At 37.6% G+C, this 21413-nt stretch overlaps 1 protein-coding gene across 2 annotated transcripts in view; it reads left to right on the forward strand.

Moving 5' to 3' along the window:
• LOC148011832 (uncharacterized) overlaps positions 1-16386 on the forward strand; it is a 32044-nt gene extending 15658 nt beyond the window's left edge. For both annotated transcript variants that reach the window (XM_087669946.1, XM_087669947.1), the window contains exons 5-9: positions 14106-14180; positions 14285-14390; positions 14488-14559; positions 14641-14751; positions 14993-16386. In XM_087669946.1, coding sequence (XP_087526072.1) covers positions 14106-14180; positions 14285-14390; positions 14488-14559; positions 14641-14751; positions 14993-15841 — 1213 coding nt within the window. In that variant the 3' untranslated portion in view covers positions 15842-16386. The remainder of the gene's footprint in view (positions 1-14105; positions 14181-14284; positions 14391-14487; positions 14560-14640; positions 14752-14992) is intronic.
• The last annotated feature ends 5027 nt before the right edge of the window (positions 16387-21413 follow it).

Genomic DNA, 21413 nt, shown 5'->3' on the forward strand with positions numbered 1-21413 from the left:
TTGCAGTATTTTCTCATTTTGAAGCTTGATGGAGTTTTGTGGAAACACAAATCCAAATAAAAGTGAAGAAGATTTGCTTAGATAATAGTGGAGAAATTGTTTACAATCATTTTCACAATATTTTGTCACAAAAAATACTTTTAAATTAATTTGCATAATCAATTATCTTTTAAATTTATTTTCTTTGTAATCAATATATCTCTAGAAAAGTGCATTAGAGTTGGTTGTTGATGAGTGATCATAGGTTGTGGTGGACCATTATCATATTTTCTTTGAAGGAGAATGCGAAGTTGGAAAATACTTTAGTTTTATAATTTAATATGTATTATCCATACTATAGCCATAGTGGCTTATAAGAAAGGTAGTATACACTTCCATCTTATGACTTGATTGGATACCTTTGATTGGAACTCGAGCATATTAAGATTTAGCTCACATCCAGAAAGGATTAATGCCTTGAAGTGTTGGCTAGATCTACGAGGATAGATAGTTACAATCATCAAGATGGCATGATCATGAAAAGCTTATGTAATGTATATATGTAGGTTGAAAGTTTAGAATGCACATATCTTTATATAGGAAATTGATATAGGGATTTTAGGATTGTTTTTGTAATGTGCTTGAAAAGTGCTTTCACATGATAAAATTTTAAAGGACTTTCTAATTTTTAGAAGGTTTTTAATTTTAGAAGCCTTTGATTGATCTAAAAAATAAGGGTGGTATTTAAAAAATATTAGGTTTGTGCTTATTGAATTTGATTGTTTTTATTTTTTGATAATTCTTTGTCCAAAATGAAAGGCGATAAAAAAAGACAAGTACTAAGATACTTGTTATATAAGCTTCTAACTATCCCACCACTTATTCCACTTTGTGATATATGGTTGGACACTAGTAGGCATAGTAAGCATATGCACGTGATACATATGAGCATGTGCATGTGTACATCCTTCACACGATTTTTTGTGAGAGAATCACTGCTCCTTACTCTAAGATTGATTGCAATTGAGCTCGCCCCTAAGGGACTTGGGTTGAGTTGAGACACATTTCTTTCCATCTTGAATCCTAAAGTAGTTTGCATTTCTTTTGTATCTGTGGTTGTAATTTTTTGAATAATTGCCATATTCAATTTCAAGAATTGGTTTCTCTCAATTTTCTTGAAATATTAATCTTGAAAATCAACGGATATTATAATTGTGGAGCAAATTGGGGTGTTTACATCTTTGCAACTAGTAAGACCTTCAATATTAGACATTGCTGTTTATTCGCCATTTTAAAATGGAGGGGTAGAAAGAAAGAAATAAACGGTGATTGAGTTGAGCATTGCCATATTGACACATGTTGGTCTTGACAAGAAGTCTTGGATTGAAGTAGTGGGAATCATTGTTCGTATTCTCAACCATTCATCAACAAAGTTTGTGCAGCATAGAACTCCTTATGAGGTGTTTATAGATGAGAAGCCATTTGTTGCTCATTTTAGCATTTTTGGATGTGATGCATATACGTGCATGTTGGAGCAAAAATGAAAGAAAGATTTCAAATTAACACAGATGCTTTTTATTGGATATGCAAACGATTATAAGTTTGCTTTTTGACCTTGGGATCCAAAGAAATGTAGTATACATATTTTCAAAAAGTGCAATTAGTCTTCTTCAACATGTATTAATATTGATGAAAATAATGAAGATACTCAATTTTTTCTTGGTTCTTTTACTTGTCATCAAACTATTTCTCCTTTTGTTTCTTCACCGCCTCCTTGTTTGATGGAAGAACATTTCGAGTCACCATAGTTGCACTAGTATCACATACAAAAGGGTCCATACTATACCGTACTTTAGGTACCGTACCTTAACGTATTAGTATCATAAGGTACCAACTTAATGGATACTTATTTTCTTGTTTGAACATCACTTTGGGACAAGCTAAATGCTACTTACACTAATACGATTTTCCCATGGAATTAGGTTATTTGAGATTCAAACAATTTCTCTATCTTATTTTGTAAAAAAGAATTACGTTTAAGGTTGCTTTTAGGATAGAGTAATGTATTTTTATCGTACTGTACCTTATGTTGGATGTAAAGGTTCTTTACGCTTTTTCGTGTATACACACACGTGAACTCATCCTAGCGGGTGTAAGTGTATTGTACCCTAAGTATAAATATATTATTTTATTCTTTATGTGTACCACATTGGTACACACCTATTCGTCAACTCACTCTCACTCTCTCACTATTCAGTACTATAGAGCATCTCGACTAATGTGCCTACCCTCTCTCTGCTTCCGCTTCTACTCGACAAACTGGTATGAGAGCTGTTGGTTACAGCATTCGCTCATAGGTCGCGACATAGAATCCAGCCAACGGATAGTACTCGACACGTGGATCAAGTTGAGCTGAAGTAAAGAGTTGAGAAGAAGCGATCAACTCAGGTGGCACAAACTACTAGTGACACCAACATTGACTAGCCATACCTGCGTTCATAAGACCAGCCAGTGACCAGTCGATGGGTAAACGGTCAGCACATGGGATGAGCAAACAATTGACAAGGTCCAACGGGACCAATGGGACCGACGAGTGTCCAGGCATTAGACGCGCTAACAAGGGTCACTCAACGCGGGCTGCATGGATTGATGTTCGTCAAACGAGTAGGTCAATGGCTCCATTTTCTTTTTAAAATTTAGAAAAATTCAGTTCATTTTATTTTCCTTGTTTGTGCAAGCAAGCATAGAACACAAATCTATGTAAATTTGCTTCTTAAAATTTGGGGCTTTTTCTAGATTTGGTGCCGGACACAAGTTTCAATGATTTTTGATCCACAAATTGCAGACATTGAGTGCACGAGTCTCGGAAATTTTGGGGGTTTTCACATGCAGGTGAAATTTTTGCTTGTTTGAGTCAATTTCTTGGAAATTGTACACTCTTGGACTTTAAATTTTGGGGTTTTTCACATTGGTGGTATATTTTGAGTCGAGTTGAAATTGGATAGTGAAATTTGTAGTAGATACTGTTGAGTGGGAGTCTTTTGAGTATTGGATGCTTCAAATGTTGAAAAAGGGCAGTTTCTCTTGGTACATGTATTGTTGAATACACACTATGTAGTGAAACAATGGTAAATATATCATTTGGGTCATTGCATTTGGGAATTTTGGTGGTATATTATTCGAAGTGGGAGTTGTCTATAATGCAAATGTATCTAATTTGATTCATGTATATATTGTAATCAGTATTTTGAGACTGAAATTGCAGCTAAACATCTGTTTCTTGGACATCTTGGAAGTACAAGAGTGTATACTTGCTGTTACAATTCAACAACCTTGGTATTGGTTGAAAGCATTTAGTCCTTTATTGTAGTTGTGTATTGTTAAAGATGGTTGGCAGTGCATCTACATCTGACACAAAGAATCTCTTTAAGATTTGTGAAATGGCAATGGTTTTGATCTTTGGAAAGATCGTATATAGGGTATACTCCTTCTAAAGGACTGTGATGATGCTTTAGTTGAACATAAGCTTGTTGCTTTATTAGATGAGGATCGGGCTAAAATGAATAAAAAGGCCATTATTTACATCAAAATGGCCGTCATAGATAATATCTTGGTTGATATAAAGGGGCTTGATATTGCTTATGTAGTTTGGAAGAAACTCAAGGTCACTTATGAGAATACAACCCATGTCAATCAAGTATATTTTATGCAAAAGTTGGTCAACTTGAAGCTTGATGAGTCCAAGCTTGCCTCAGAGCATTGAATGCTTTCATTGGTATTTTGAGTCAGTTACAGATTGCAAGTTTGTCATCTTTTGATCCTAAATTGAGGGCTATCTTTTTGCTCATGACCTTGCTCGATTCATAGAAAGCATTGGTTGTGCCATTGAGCAATAACTCCAACTTGACATTTGATGGTGTATGTAGTTTTATTTTTAATGAAGAGATTAGACGCAAGGCAAGTGGAGAAAATAGTGGATCAACTTACAATGTAAGAGAAAAAACTGAAAAAAGATTTAATGCTATAGATAAAAACAAAAATCGCAGCAAAAGCAAGTAAAAACAGCAAGATGTAACTTGTTATCAATGTGGTCGCAAAGAGCATAAAAAGCCCGATTGGAGGTATTTTCAAAGGGAACAAGAATGCAAAAAGCAAACTAATGCAAAAGGCAAAAAGAATGACAAGGATAGCAGCTTTATTCCTAAAGAAATAAAAAAAGTAAATGTGGTATCTAGTATTTTTATTGAGGAAATAGAAGAGGATAAAGATGTTGATTTGTTGGTTGCATTTTTTGATCCGCTTGCTACGATAGTGGAGGATATGTATATTACTAAAACAGATGTGATAGATGCTTTGTTGTCAGCTCATGATGGTTTGTCACAATTGTGGATTGTTGACAACGGTGCTTCATTTCATGTAACTCCATCTTTGGAGTGTTTTTTTTCTTATGTAGTAGGTAATCTTGGAAAAGTCTACCTTGGTAACAATTATGCATGTGATATTGAAGAAATGGGCACCATACACCTAGCTTCAGAAAATGGTAAAGAATTGATTTTTCATGACATTAGCACCTTGGTAACAATTATGCATGTGATATTGAAGGAATGGGCACCATACACCTAGCTTTAGAAAATGGTAAAGAATTGATTTTTCATGACATTAGGTATGTACTTAGCATCAAGAAGAGCTTGCTTTGTGTTGGGCAGCTAGACAACAAAGGTTACTTCATTACTTTTGGTGGTGAAATGTGAAAAATACAGAAAGGGTCTATGCTAGTCATTAGAGGTGGCAAAAAGGGGACTTTGTATTATCTCTATTGCAAGACACTTCTCAGAAAGTTTGTTGCAGTTGTTGAAGTACAGTCCACATGGAGTTATGGCACAAGCGTCTTGGGCACATGAGCCAAAAGGGTTTGCAAGCATTTTTTTCACTTTGAAGAGTTAATGTGGAAAACTCAAAGCTTGACTTTTGTGATGATTGTGTTCTCGGTAAACATGTAAAGAGTCTATACTCCCATGGAGCCTCTAGGAAGGCATGTATCTTGGATTTAGTTCATTTTGATGTATGTATCATATCAATAAAAACTCATAGTGATTTTCATTATTTTGCATCTTTTATTGATGATCATTCTAGGAAGTTATGGGTTTATTTGCTCAAGTAGAATAGTGAGGCATTGGATGCTTTTAAAAAGTTTTATACATTGGTTAGTATTCAAAAGGGCTTAATATTAAAATGCATAAGAACAAATAACGGGGGAAAGTATGTATCTAAAAAATTTAATAAGTTTTGTTATGTCAATGGGATTAAACAAGAGCTTACAACTCCTTACAACCCATCATCTAATAATGTGGTTGAGTGAATGAATCGCACGTTATGTGAGAAGATTCGGTGCATGCTATTCATAACTAATCTCTCATAATCGTTTTGGGAAGAGGCATTTAAAACCGCGGTGTATATTTGCAAGTGGTCTTTGCATCGTGCACTTAAAAGTGGCATTTTCGAAGAGGTTTGGTTTGACAAACCTACTTCATATGACCACTTAAGGGTCTTTGGTTGCGAATGCTATGTACATATACCTATTGATAGCAAAACCAAACTTGACATGAAATCTCATAGAGGTATCTTCACGGGTTATGGAGATGAAGGTGAAATGGGCCATAGAGTTTGGGTTCCAAGGATGAAAAAGGTGCTACGCAGTCGGGATGTGGTATTTAATGAGTCAAAGTTGCCGAAAAATGTCACATCTAATGACTTTGACAAAAAGAAAGTTAAATTTCAGTACGATTAGCTACTTGAGCAGCCATCAGCCATTGAAAATTCAGCTCCTTTTGATACTAATTATGACACTCACCGTATCATTATTGAGCTAGATGAAAATGGGCACCAAGGGGATGTTGAACATCAACTTGAGCACTAAAATCAGCATGCTGAAAATGAATTACAGTAGCCTGAAATTGTATTACAGCAACTTGAACATGTGGACATTCCCTTGGATGTGGATCCATTACCTGATAACACAGATCATTGGTAAGAAGGTCTACACGTGTCAGATGACCTATACGAAGATTTGATCTTTCTTTGGATTGCATTTTGCTCACAGACGAAGGTGAGCCCCTTACTTATAAAGAGGCCTTATCATGTGAATTAAAGAAAAAGTGGGAGCTAGCTATGTAAGAAGAAATGAAGTCAGTGTACCAGAATGATACTTGGGATTTGGTTACATTGCCGAAGGATAGGAAAGCCATTCCTAACAAATGGATCTATAAAATCAAATGTGTGGATGGCAAACCCAAATACAAAGCCAGACTTGTGGCTAAGGACTATACACAAAGGGAGGGCATTAATTTTCAAGAAGTGTTTTCTCTTATTGTCAAAATGACCACTATTGTAGTATCTATGGATCTTGAACTTGATTAGATGGATGTTGGAACTGTATTTTTGCATGGTGATTTGGAAGAAGAGTTGTACATGAAACAACCCGAAGACTTTGTTATACAAGGAAAGGAGCATTTGGTATGTAAGCTTAAGAGAAGCTTGTATGGTTTGAAACAGCCTCCTAGGCAATGGTATAAAAAGTTTGATGCTGTCATGCTCTTACATGGTTTTAAAAGGAGTAGTGTAGATCATTGCTTATATATTAAGAAGGTTGATGATGGAAGTCTTATTATACTTATACTTTATGTGGATGATATGCTTATTGCTGGTAAGCATAAAAGCCAGATTAATGCATTGAAAAGACAGCTGATCTCAACCTTTTCCATGAAGGATTTGGGTACAATCGAACATATTTTGGGCATGCATGTGACACGAGATAGAGAGCAAAAGCTCTTATTTCTCTCACAAGAAAAGTACATCAGCAAAGTACTTGATTGTTTTTCTATGGTTGATGCCAAGTCTCTTGTTGTATCTTTTTCACCTTATCTTAAGCTTAGCAAGGCAGATTGCCCAAAAGATGATAAGGCAGCTAGCTCTATGAAGGGTGTTCCTTATGCTTCAACTTGTGGTTCACTCATGTATGCTATGGTTGCCACTAGACCTGATATTGCTCATTCAGTGGGAGTTGTAAGTATGTTCATGTCAAATCTTGGCAAAAGCACATTGGGAAGCAGTGAAATGTATCTTATGGTACCTTAAGGGCACACAAAGAAAATGTATTTGCTATGGCAAGGGTACATTAGATCTGCAGGGGTATTGTGATGCAAACATGGCAGGTGACTTCGATACTCGCAAGTCTACTAGCGGGTACATCTTTACATTGATTGGTGGGGCGGTTTCTTGGTGCTCTAGATTGCAAAAGATAATAGCACTCTACCACTGAGGCTGAATATATTTCAGCCACTGAAACTTCAAAAGAAGTAGTTTGGCTTGGTCGTTTAGTCAAGGATTTTGGGCTGCCCACCCAAACACCTGTACTTGGATGTGATAGCCAAAGCGTTGTAGCCCGTTGTATGCTTGGCTAAGAATGTCATGTTCCATGCACGTACCAAACATATTGATGTTCGGTATCATTTTATTGGACAGGTTTTGGATGATGGTCTAGTCATCAAGACTAAGATCAAATCAAAGGATAACCTTGTAGATGTTCTTAGTAAAAGTCTTGCAAAGACTCAACATGAGCATTGCATTAGACTTATGGGAGTTGGTTAAAGGTTCGCTTCAAACCTTTAAGTTGGAGGTTGTCGGGTGTAAAGGCCCTTTACGTTCTCATGTATACACATGTAAACTCACCCTAGCGGGTGTAAGTGTACCATACCCTAAGTATAAATACATTCTTTTATTCTTTGTGTGTACCACACTGGCACACACCTATCCGTTGACTCTCTCTCTCTCTCTCTCTCTCTCTCTCTGTGTTCAGTAGTATAGAGCACCTTGCCCTCTCTTTAATTCCGCTTCTATTCGACACCTTAAAAAATCTTAAAGTACCATATGGTATGGTATTTTATCGTACCATATCATATCATACTTTTTGTACTTGACACCCACGTCAGTCACCTCCATGGATTTGAGGAGAGACTCATTTGTCTCCAAGAAGTTCATTGATGTCATGTGATTGTGTTTAACTTTTCTCTTACATCAGAAGCCATGTTTCTTTGGAGGAGTCTCTTATGTATTCCTTAGTTGAAAGAAGCTATGGACAAAGAAATGTAATCTATTCTTGGGAACTAGACTTGGGAGCTGATAGATAGACCACTACATAGGAAGGTCATTGGTACAAACTGGATGTTCAAGTCAAGCTTCATTTTGATGGTTCTTTCGATAAATACAAAACAAGGTTTGTTGCAAAAGGTTTTGTGCAGAAGGAAGGAGTTGATTATGAAAAAATATTTGCTCCCACAATAAAGTATTCTTGCATCTGTGCTGTACTTCCTTTAGCAGCCCATTATTAGTGGTGTGCTTATCAGATGGATATAAAAGCAGCATTTCCTAATGGTGGTCTGCCAGAATTCATTTATGTGGAACAACATACCTCCCCAATCTTTGATTCTAACAAATATAGAAATATGGTTGGGTCTCTTCTTTAGATGACTTATTCTCAAGACATCACATATGCTGTACATATGCAAAGTTGTTTCTTTCACCAACCTCATCATTCGCATTGGTGTGCATCACTAAGGGTTTTTCAGTATGCGAATTTTGAAAGGCACATAATCTTATGGTGTCAATTATGGGGTTAGGATTGATGCTATTTGAATATTCTGTTGCAGATTGGGGAGGCAATTTAGATAGAAGAAAGTTAGCCTTTATTGTTGTTTGACTTTTAGAAGTGGACCTGTTTCATGGGGAAGCAACAAGCAAGAGAATGTTTTTGCTTCTTCAACAGAAGCCAAATAGAAATCATTATTTTCTTCAGTACAAGAAGCTAGGTGGCTCTTATAGTTGTGTGAACATTCATATATGATATGTACCATGGAATCTCGCTATCAATTTGTATGTGATAGTTGAATTGTAATACTCTAGCTTGCAATCCCATCTTTCATGTGAAGACTGAACATATTCATGTGAAGTTTCGCTTTACAAGAGAGCAAATTCAAGACGGTGTCATCAAACTTAAATATATGCCAGATCAGCATAATGTGGCTGATCTATTCACTTGCCAATTTCAGCTTTAAAGTCCTTACTGGACAACATGTTAATTGTCCTCCAAAATGGACTTGAAGAGGAGGGTTTAAGATGTGTCAACTGCATTTGACAATATATTGCCATGTGAAGATCTGTTTCTGTACATTGTACTCCACACATGCAAACAGCCTCTTAAAATTTCCCACATGGCCCAGCTGAAATGTGAAGGTACATAAAACAAATTGAAATACCTGCAGATCTGATTGTTGTGATGAAGTGACCAACTTTCCTAACTGGGACATAGTGAAAATCTTTTTCTTTTGAGAGATTAAAAATGTGCTGCCATGTTTGCTTTTTTATTAAAAAAGGGTAAACAACAAGGCTACATGCACTAATACAATAGCACATGCAAGTTTGGGGTCCATTGAACACTTCCCAAAAGATGGCATGCATGTGCCTCACATTTGGAGTATTCTCCTCTTCATCATAGCTGTTTACACTCCTCCCCTTGTCTATAAAAGCATGATCAGACCAGCATATGCTATGTATGTGAGGTTTTGAGCATGCCAATTCAATTTTGAAGACAAGGGCATTAGTTCGTTGCAGCAGTTTAATTTCATCAGAAGTATTCTACCTCTGATTTTCTTCAAGGGTGCTGGTGGTTGCTATCAAGATTATGGGCTGAGTTTTGCAGACTTAAGCTTTCCAAAAGCTGAGGTTCAGGTTCATTTTTGAGGTTCCACGGTGGTTATTCACTGCTTTTTATTTTTACAATTTGATCTCTAAAGCCCCACCCAAATCTTGTTCTTCTTTAGTTTGTATCAGAGCGTTCACTGAAGCTTTGCATGCAAACACTATTCATATGGCAATCTTTGTTTTTGTGGAATCTTTATTATTGATTCTCTATAGTTGGAATAAATTGTGATCTGCAATCAGCAGAATCTCTTGTGAGCATGGCTTTCTATTTCGAGTATTCCCATGATAGGACTCCACATATTTCCAACAGAAACAACAAAGCTTGGAACAATCTTGCCTAATGGAGATGCTAGCTGGGAACAGCCTTGCATGAAGATTAAGCTGGTCTAGTTTTTTGTGTGAGGAAAAGTGTAGGTCCAATGATGAACGTAGTTTTCTCATTTCTCATTGCCCAAAGTGGCCGCCCAATAGCTTTTAAAACCCTCAATAATCCATGCATCAGACTAACTTCATATGTAGAAGGAAATGACTATCGAGTGAACATTTGATGGTGATGATGTTCTTTGCAGAAAGAGCTTAGAGCTATGCTAAAAAGCATGTGTACATGTACATGTGCGCTAGCACATTGGCTAGATTGTCAAGTTTGAAAGTGTTGGGGGAAGCTTGAATGTATGGTTGTGAGATAGTCTAATTAAATCCCAAGAAAATCTTGTCTATATCTCTCCCAACATGCATATATTTAATTTATGTTTTTGATATTTTTGGGATAAACCTTGCTGTGAGAACTATCCTCTTTGAACATTGATGATTTAAAGGACATGGATTTCACAACAAATGTTCGTGTATGTATGCATGTTTGGATAATGTGTAGCAAGATGATTTATGAAGGTTGCTTCACAATGCAATTAGCTGTTGCAAATATCCTAGATACTTAGGGCTTCACTCTGGCCTAGATGCTTGTTTAAAAGAGGAACCAGGTTTTTGGTGTCAGAAAAAATTTCAGCAATCTTGTGCAGGAGCTCCATGGCAGCCAGTGTTTAGTTGTTCACTTATTTGCTGATTTGGCACTACCAGTCTTACTACATCCTTGGCTTCCACTCCAGTGTTTCGTGTTTTCCATCTCAGCTGCTAGCCTTTTTATCCGACTTTCCACACAATAATAGCCCTTAGTTCATCCCATATTTGCAGAACCATTATTCAGGTTTTTCTCATGTTATTTGGTGTTCTTTTGCTTTTCTATGTCACGCTCTTGAAATGGTAAATTCTGTACCAATTTTGGGGCTGTAGAAGATACTGACTTGGAACATTGGATGCAGTCGAGTGAGAGATATGTTACCCTTGTGATTCCTGAATGCTGCTATCAGATCAATCATGCTGATTATCACTTATTTTGTGGTTAAAGATATGCAAAGAGATACGGAGATGTGGAATTGTGTGAATTTTTCTGTATGGTACATGCAAGCCATTATTCAAGACTATGTTGGTTGGTTTTTGGGGAGCAAAGGAAAAAGGTACAAGAAGCTAAGCAAGTATGGCACCCTTTGGAAAACATTAGTCTGTTCTCATGTGGATGATATGAGCGAGATGTTCTATCCCATGTAAGTTATATGCTAGAAATGGTTAATGAAACTTGGATAAATAGCAAACTAGAGCAAGACAAAGGTTGATTGTCCATAATGGTTGTTCATTCAAGATTCATAAGAGAATTTGCATATGATCAAACCAAAAGGAAGGTGGTAAAAGGGTTAAGGAAACAAAAATATCTTCACCCTTTGCATTGCATGATTTTATCATCTTTGTACTAGGGCGCTTGGACAAGTGAACAAGATGATTCTAAGTTGTTTCCATTGGCGGCTTGTACACCGCACCATTATTACTTCCTCACCATTTTCTCATCATGGACATTCTCGAGTGGATGGGTAGCTTGTTTGTTTTGTGATGGGTTGGACCTAACCATCCCTTCTCATTCTTCCATCTTCTACTCAATTGACCACAAACCATCTCTCACGTAAAAAAAAAATCAAAAAAAAAATCAAGTTCATTCTAGTTTCATCTGTCTTTGTAGGGCTTGGTAGGCCACTGGGTAGTTGACGAACGAGTATCCTTTGCCTGATGCCTTGTCCTCTTTGGAGTGACTACTTGGACTCCCTTGGTAAGATAACCATCGCCTTTGCAGTCTTGGTAGGTCATTAGGCAGCCATCGTGCATCCTTTGTCCGATGTCTTGGTTGCTTTGGGGTGGGATGTCTTGGGCAAACTAGGTTGGTCTTCTCTTCTCATCCTGTTTTGGGCTTGAGGGGGGTTGTTGAGCTAAGAAATGCATTCCATGCTAATTAGCCACTCAAGCAACTCCAAAATAAACTTAATTTAATGAAAACCCCAAAATAGAGAGTGGTTCGAGAGAGTTCAATGAAGCCCCCATTTGGGAGGGTCCATCCTCATCTATAAATAGACAGGCTATCCCCATTCAGTCCTATCTCTTTCGTGCACGTTTCTCACCGTTGTGTGCATATGTCAGCCATTAGTCTCCCACCACGTGGCGGTCCAACCTTTGCGATTGTTGCCATCACCTCGTTTTACTGTGGTGTTTTATTGCGGCATTCTATTGTTGCATTTTACTGTGGCATTCTACTGCTATGTATTGCTGCTTCATCCACACCATCAGGCATCATCCTCTACAATTGCCTTAGTCTCCTTATCCTTTGGTGATCAGCATTTGGTGTTTCTCTCACTTTGTCACTTTGATTGGTGGTCACAATACTTGGGATCCGTCTCCGATGGATGTCACTCTTCAACACACTGCTCTCCCCTTGGGTACATTGTATACTCTTACATTCATTTACAGCATTCATTCACTTCAGAGTTGTGTTCTTTCTATCCCTTCTTCTATTTGTGTTTGAGTTTTTGTGTTTGAGAGTTGAGTTTTCGTTTAGGGTTTGAGTTTTACTTTTTGTGTCTATGTTTGTCTTGTTGTGCTTCTGTCGTGGTTATACACTTTGTGTTTCCTCAGTGCAAACCCTAGCAATGCCTCCACACTCTTCTTCACACAGGCTTGAATTGTTTGGAAAGAGATTAACTTTTCCCTTAAAAGTCAGATGTGAAAGTTTCTTTGATTGGAGAGCTATAACTCTTATGCAAGTGTTTCTTATGATGGTGACTAATATGTTGATGATAGAACTAAAAGATTTAGCTCAAAGTGGTTTTGTGCCAAGGAAATTGATGAATGACGGTGCAGAAGGCATGCATTGACATTGATATGCAAAGTGTACAATCAGGATGTGTTGATAATGGAGGTGGATATCAAGAAAGCACCTGATCCTTTGCATTGGGATTACATTTTACAAACTATAGTAAAGTTGGGCTTTTGTCATAAATTGCTAAGTACTATCTTTGCCTGTGAGAAGATAGCAAAGCTTTTGCTATTTCAGGGCCAGACACACTTGCCCTTTGAGTGCCTTGCTATATTTGGTTGGGTTTCTTTGATTCTTTAGTTCTTATCGATACATCACTTTGATAGAAGGAGAATCGCATTGGGCAGGAGCATGTTATACAGATATATACAGATACTTTCTGCTGGGTATGGAGGTAGTTTCACAAAATGCATTGCTTGTGTCGTTATGATAGAGGTAGAGTTGCATTTGGCTGTAATACAGCAAGTGTGAGGAGTTTGGTATTGTGCGTTGCCCACAGGATCCCCCTACTGTAAAGCAATTACTTGTTCCTGTGATTTATATGGGTGAGGCCCAAAATGTGCAATCTTTTAATCTGCTGGTTTTTGTTGCTGAAAAGGGATTTGTGGGTCTCGCTCTTTGGACGGTCCATCTTATGACAGAGCTACTTTCATGAGGGCCAAACGAGTAACTGCTCTGTATGTACTGCTAGGCAGCTACTATCCCTTGTGAAATGCCCTATATTAAAGCTTTCACCTCTTGCGTAAAGTGGGCTTCTGACATTTCATGTTTCTGTGTTAACCCTCTTTGTCTAAAATCCGACCAGGGTTTTTTACTATCCCTTGTGAAATACCCTATATCAAAGCTTTCACCTCTTGTGTAAAGTGGGCTTCTGAAATTTCATGTTTCTCTGTTAACCCTCTTTGTCTGAAATCCGAGCAGGGTTTTTCACTTTTCTCACCTGCACTTTTGAGTTTTCACCCCTTTTGGGATCTTTCAGTAATGCAAGTTACTATTATTACCCATAAAGGGTGCATGAGTGTAACGTGCACTACTGGAGATCCAGGGATAATCATCCTCCAATATATGAACGCTTCTTCCTATTTTTGTGTGCTTGACAAACATTCATGGTTCTATTAAAATTGTTGTGCATCACCTTTCTCATCAAATGTTTACTGAGAACATGTGGCTTGTTTGGCAGGCAGCAACAGGATCTTGAAAAACTTTCACTTGTGGAGCCAGAATGTGATGATGATGCTATCTCAGTTTCCTCAAGGTATTGTGGCCTAATTTTTCTCTTAGTATCCACATAAATGGTGGCAAGAAGAATGGAGCTATATTTAGTGATGATAGTTTTTCAAATGACTTGTCTTCTTGCAGGCAATCCCGGGCTAGCTCACTGGCTCCCAAGGCAAAGGCCACTGTTTTTACGAGTACCACTGGTTTCACTTTCCAATCTGATGCAAGGGCTGAAAAACGGAAAGAGGTCATTTGTTTTCAAACACATGTTTATCTTATTTCAAAATTAATATCTCATAGGAAAAGAAGAATAGTATCTAACATGTATTTCTCCACTAAAATAGTTCTACTCCAAGCTGCAAGAGAAGCTCATTGCTAAGGAAGAGGAGAAGAATCAGATGCAAGAAAAGACAAAGGTGTGCATTTTCATGGTTTGTAGTGAGGGCATGCCTCTTTAAAGTTGAAAGAGTTTTCACGATTTTATGTTTATACAACAGAAAGAGACCGAGGAGGAAATCAAGTTACTGCGAAGAAGTCTGACATTCAAGGCCTCTCCTATGCCTAGCTTTTATCAAGAGGGACCTCCCCCAAGAGTTGAATTGAAGAAGGTATGATGAGATCTGAATAGGAAACTTGTTTCTGACTTCTGCAGACTCATACAGCATTATAGGGGCTGTACTGTTGCTTTAGTTTAGGAGATTTGTTGCTGAGCTGTCATGGAAAGTTCAGACCTTTTAAATTTGAAGCCAATATTATGGTTGATGGACTCTATTATCGAATATGTAGAGACTTTGGCAGAGATTCATGTAAAAGAGATCAATAATGTTAGTCCTCGCTTTCATGCTGCAGATCCCTACAACTCGAGCCAAGTCACCTAAGTTTTCAAGGAGGAACAGCCATTCTGGTGGCAGTGGAGCTGGTAGGACTTGCAAATCTCTTCAGTGTGAACTAGATCATGGCAGTGTTGACAGCCCACCGAAGCCTGCTGCAGCTGTTGATACATGTGAGAAGACTGACTTGACTAAGTCCATCAGACTGTCTATATCTGATATGGGTCCTGAAAAGAAAAGTCTTGTATCACCCTTCAAAAGTAGCAGTTCTGAAGAGGGAGGTTCACTGGTCAATATGGGAACTAGTGTCCCTGGTGATTCCAGTAGTATCACAGATGCAGATAGTCTTGTTGTTAATGACTCCACTGATGGCGTAAGGTTGAAAGTTAGGGACTCATCGGATAGTGCTTGTGAAGAAGCAGGAGGAGGAGAGCATGCTGCTGGCATTCTGGAGGATAAGCAGATCGACAAAATTCAAGAAAGAAAAGGTTCTAACCATCATTTGGCCTCAGAGAACCCTAGATCATTCAGCCGATCATCTAAGCTCAACAGTTCCCACGAAAGAGAGTTGAAGGAAGTTTCTCAAAAGCTGCTTGAGCGAGCGAAGGTACATACTAGTGATACCATTCTGAAAGGGTGTGGAAACTCAGGCTCAGCGGCTTCTTCAGTCACCAACAAAACCAGGTCTGAGCCAAAGGGTAGGCCCCTTGCTAATGGGAATGGTGAAGATTTGTCTGTGACAGGAAACAAAACTAGCAAACGAGAGCGTCTCAAGGCATTGACCCCTTACTTTCGGAAACGTGAAAGCAATGCGGTTACAAAGATGGATGCAACTAAACTTGTTGTAAATCCTACGGCTGCTACTTGAGTTGAATGAATGGAGTGTATACATTGTGGCAATTATGTTCAAATTTTTGTTCTTTTGGGATCCTAATTATCTTATTACAGGCATAAACATGCACTTCTGATCAGCTGCTTTCACAGTCAAGTTAGCAGGTTTGGAGAAGAGTGGACTCAGTGATCCGTGGACTCAGTGATCCTGACTGAGCTTGTTACTTACGTGGATGTAGATTGTCAGTGCTTACTTGCAAGTTGCCTATTGTATTACTGATCCCATTGATGTAGATTGGCAGTGCATACTTGTGAGTGGCCTATCATATTACCAAATTTTCGTTGGGCTTGTCTCTAGAGGTCCTTACTAAAGCCTGGTTTTAGTTTCCTGGGAAGCTAGATGAGTAGAACATATAGCTGTAAACAAAGTTTCTTAGTCATGTAAGTAGAAGGTTTTGTTTCAAGTTTCAAAACCATTCTCCATACAAATTGTATGTAGAAAATGAGTGGTTTTTCTTGATGATCCTAATGGGGTTTTGTAGTCACTTCTACGCTCGATAAACTGGAGGCTTTTAGTCTGTCTACAGTCCTTGCTTCAACGGTCAGGTTTACCAAAATGGACTAGTGAAGCTGAAGCTGAAGCTGGCTTTTCTTGTGGTCTAAAAGCAAAACAACACGGCAAACGAAGTGCAATGTTCCATGTCTGTATGTGCATACTTTGTTTTTTGCAGGTGCAGGCTGAGGTCATGAACAACAAAGGAAATATGAAATGATGATATAAATGGAGTCATTATCTAGCGCTAGGTTTTCAGTCTCAAGCGTTGAAGAGCTCATGCTCATGCTTTGAAAAGGTTGAAATAATCTCGAATCCCTTTTTGCCAGTTGTCCACCCAATCTCTAAGATGCCTCGCTAGTTTTATGACTTTTTAGATGTCAAATGTCTATGCAGTGGCTCAATTGCCTTGCTGGTTTATGACTTCTGTAGATGTCAAATGACTTGGCTTCAGCATGTGGTAGACTACTTTCTTTCATATGATGAGTTGATGTGTGTGTGATATCTTGTTGATTTATAACTTCCCGTGTTTCTAAACTGCATGTTCTGTGCAAAATCTTATGCAAAAATCATTATGTACAGGCAGCAAAAAGCGAACAAAAGTGCAATTACATTATTTTGAATGCCAGTGTCTTCCACTGTGTTGTAGATTTAGTAAATATTCTAAATCTAGATTGCATTAATCCACTCCTCAAGAGCAAACCTAGATTAGGAGAACCCCCAAGAAATCATGAGCGACGAGCAAACAATGGATACTCTCTTTACCCTTTTTTGTTTATCAAGCTTCCTTTTCTGTCCTTACATTGTCTGATGGTCTTTTTCCGAGTATGGAGGTTTTGATTGTTGATATTTGTGCTTGTGCAATTGATTGAAAGTTTTTAAAGGTGCCAATGGATTATTGACACATGTAAGGATGTTAAAATCCATGCATTTTCCATAACACAAGGGTGCAATACTAGGATGTTGAGCTTGAACATTTTCCACAATGCAAAGGATGCAAGCCTAGAAACTATTTGATATGCTGTGTTCGAGGAGGATAAATAAGGAGAGAGAGTGGTGTGGCCCTTGAGATGGCATTCTAAGTTAGACACTTGGATACAACAGTAGAAGTTGGTGTATATGAGATGAGTGCATTTTAGTAACGAACCACATTGGGGAATGATCATTAGTCATTTGAGGTTTTTTTTTTTTTTTTGTGGACGTCTTGCTTGATATTAGTTTGTTAAAACTAAAGGACAATTTTCCTTATTAAGATTTTGGGAAAAATGATATTTTCTAAGCTAGTTTAAAAAATTCCTTTCCATGTGTGCGTCTTATACCCTAAAATATATGTGAAAAGTGTTAGTTTGAACATGCATGCATGTACATGTGTGCGTGCACACACAATACACATGGTGTTATTTCCCATTTGGGTATATATATATTTTGGTTGGAGTAATTGAATGACTCTACAAAGGAAGAAAAAAAGGCTTATGTTAAATTCAATAATCATTTTGAACTTTTTGGATCATGGACTAAATATGAATGTACTTGAAGCAAATAAGGGTTGGATACTCCTTTGAAAACTTCAAATTACATTCGAAGAATTGAACAACAATTCTTCTTAATAGGGGAAGATTGTTGAGCAATAGGTTGTGACATTATAGAGATATCTCATCATGCAAGTCTTTGTAAACGGGCAAATTGGTCTACAGTGTGTTATTGCGTTTTAATGTGCTAACTCTTTTTCTCACTTTGGAATCAATTACTTATCCTACAAGTTGTCACATTTATTGTTGAAGTTACCCTATGAAAATGTTATGACCAAGTCTTGTGCATGTAGTAATTGGATGAACCCTATCACATAGTCAAAGCATTATGTAGCCATATGCACACATGTATCTTTAATGAACATTCTTAAATGATAAGATTTGTATCCTATTAGGTAAGGTTACATTCTAAAGGTATGCATATCTTTGATTAAATAATCAATGTTATATATAACCAACTGTTCGTTTTGCAAAGATTTAGATTGTGTTATGAGCAAAAGGATGCCATTTTCGGATGGTCTAACGCCAATTAGAATGATGTTGTCAACAACTTGAAACGTTTTGAATGGTTGAATGTTGGGTGGCATCCTTTGAAAGGTTGGATGGTGGGTAGCTAACACTGGTACAAAGAAACGATATTGGTCATTATCACTTGCTAGTCTTATGTAGATGTGCAAAAAGGCCAATCATGTAACTATTAATACAAACTCTCCTTAAATCTTCTCAAATCACTTGAAGAGTGCATTGGGTTGTGCATAAACTACGACTACATAATGTGAGTATCAAGTAGTATCTTTTGTTGATCAATGTTTCTAGATGCACCTTTGTATAGCTTATGTGAACTCGTGAAGACTCGAGCACCCATAGCCTTGTTTGAGTTATTGTTAGGACATGAGTACACAAAAAAGACTTAGTTTTTAAAGTGAGGTGGGTAGCAATCATATCAAAGCAATAGGTCGGTTTTTATAAAACAAGCTATTTATAGAAGAATAAAAATTTATCTACAAGAGTATATGTGTAATGCAAATGTTTTGGGAAATCTAATACATCATCAATGTTAAGGTGAATAAGGAAGTTATACATAGTTTATAGATAGCTTTTGTTGATATGTTAGGTGAGCTTTTTTGAAAAATTTACACTCCTTATAAAATGGAATGTCATTAAGGTAGCCTAATAGAAGACAACCAAAATCAATACCATTCTTTTTAAGAGAGTAATAAGCTATGATTACATTCCAAAGACATTGTCTTGAAGAGGTATGGATAAATTTTGGCACTAATTGCATCATGTAGGAATATCTACCATGAATAAACACCTCACCAAAGTATGATGTGAAATTCTTGTATATTGCGACATTTCATTTTGTGAAATTTTAGGATCCTAGTCTAGAAAAAGTGTTCTTTCCAATAAGTTTCATATGCAATCATAGTATATGTAACAATGACAACCATAAAAGATATTGATTTGTAAGACATTCCATATAACTCTTTAGATTCCATTTCATAATTTGCATATTCCAAATATGGAAATGTAGACATTTAAGGAGGATAGATATGTTGCTTTAAAAATAAATAGGCATGCATGTCACACACACACACACACACACACACACACACACACCCCTATTGTTAATGGCTAAATTCATGTTCCTTTTGCTCATAAAGCAATTGTATATGATTTATCTTGAAATAAGAGTCCAATTATTCCTACATAAACTATCTATTATGAATCCCTTGCAATGTTATTTTCTTTTTAAGATTGGACTTGTCCAATGTAGGATTGGCTTGTAAAGTCTACACATTACAATGATGTGACTCTTTATCCACACACATGCGTGCACACACATAGGTACTTTGTGCCACACACGGCCTACTCTAATGCTTTTCCTACTTTGTGCCATATGCTTGCCGATGCCTTACACTACCTTGTCCTGTGGCACTGTTGATTGGATAAACATTAGAGTGCATGATATAATATATGTATGTATTACCTTCCAAGCATACATGAGTTCTTAGCTCTTAGATTCCATAGTTTTGCTCTTGGATGGCATAACTATACAAAAAATGGGATGGAAAAGATCCATGATCAATAGAATAGGTTGAATGACCTAATACAACCATACTACAATGGCTTATCCATATACCAACTATCTTTTGTTTGATGCTAAATGCACCTATTATGATAGCCATGCACCATAACTCCATAATTTTGTTTGATGGGCTATCATGCTACCTATAAAAGATCACCTGAGAGAAGAGGGGTTGACCACTATTGCATTGAAGCATACTTGGTATTTCAACAAATTTGCAAGGTAATTTGCTCGATTAATTCATGATGGGTTGTCATCATTCTTTTTGCTTCATAATTCCAAAGAAGTTATAGTCTATGGAATTGGCATACTATTGTAGAAATAAAGGTGCATACTATTAATGTAATTGAGAATAGCAGTGATGTTCATGTTAGACAATGCCATTTCTTGGACAGTCGACCAGTCGGACAGTAGAGTGTACAACAGTAGTACGACCAGTGTGCGGCCAGTTTTTCTGCAGTCGATTGCATTAAATGCAGTTGACTTGGTGTTGGGAATTCCCATTTTTTTCGGCTATTTGTAGTTGGTTTTGTGGACATTCTAGCATCCATTATTTCAGATTTTGATCTTGAGATTCGTTGGCTGAGATAGATTGTGCTTGGGCTGATGGAGATCGAGGTCATCAAGTCGGAGACATACGTAGATATTTCCTCTGCCTCCTTGTGTATTTTTGCACTTTTATATAGCATACCACTACATATTTTCTACGTTTACACTGTCTCCTTTTCTCTCTCTCTTTTCTCTCTATGTTCACTCTCTCTCAGTCTTTGTCCTACGCTTTCGCATTGTTGCACTCTGACATGGTATCAAAGCGGTGAAGATGCCTTTTTATCGCCTCTGGTGGGTGAAGAAGGTTTAGGCAGCGGTGGAGCCAGCCATAGAAGGCTGCGTTTTCACAGTCAAAGGGGGTTGATTTTGCGTTTGTGCAAGTATTGCAGGTTAACATGTCTACTGAGACTGATTTGGAGTTCCAGACGATCATGGACAGGAAGGTGCTTGTCCTACTAGCTCTTCCATTGGATCAAAAGCTTGATGGTGACAATTACCATATCTAGCAGGTGATGATGTTGGCCATTTTGGAGTCTTATGATTTGGTAGAACTGGTGATAGAGGAGATTAACAAGCCCTTGGTGAGGGATGAGTCCAAACTCTCCTCCAATGCTCGTGCGGAGTTGACTAAGGCCCAGTCTCATTGGGATAAAATGAATGCCATGATTCAATCTTTTCTGTTTCTGTCTTGCACCACAGTCGTGATAGCTTACATCGAGCACTTGACAGTGGCTCGTAAGATATGGCTGGAGCTCGACTAAATGTACAATCAGATGACCCTAATGAAGAGAGTTTCTTTGGAGGTGTAGATGCGAACTTTGTCTGTGAATAAGTCTTCTTCGCTTCGAGGACACATCAACAAGCTTTGGCAGCTTTAGATGCGAGGAAG

This window comes from Lygodium microphyllum, chromosome 28 (assembly GCF_053477565.2).
Source record: "Lygodium microphyllum isolate KBCC chromosome 28, Lygodium_microphyllum_v1.1.10, whole genome shotgun sequence".
NCBI lineage: Eukaryota > Viridiplantae > Streptophyta > Polypodiopsida > Schizaeales > Lygodiaceae > Lygodium > Lygodium microphyllum.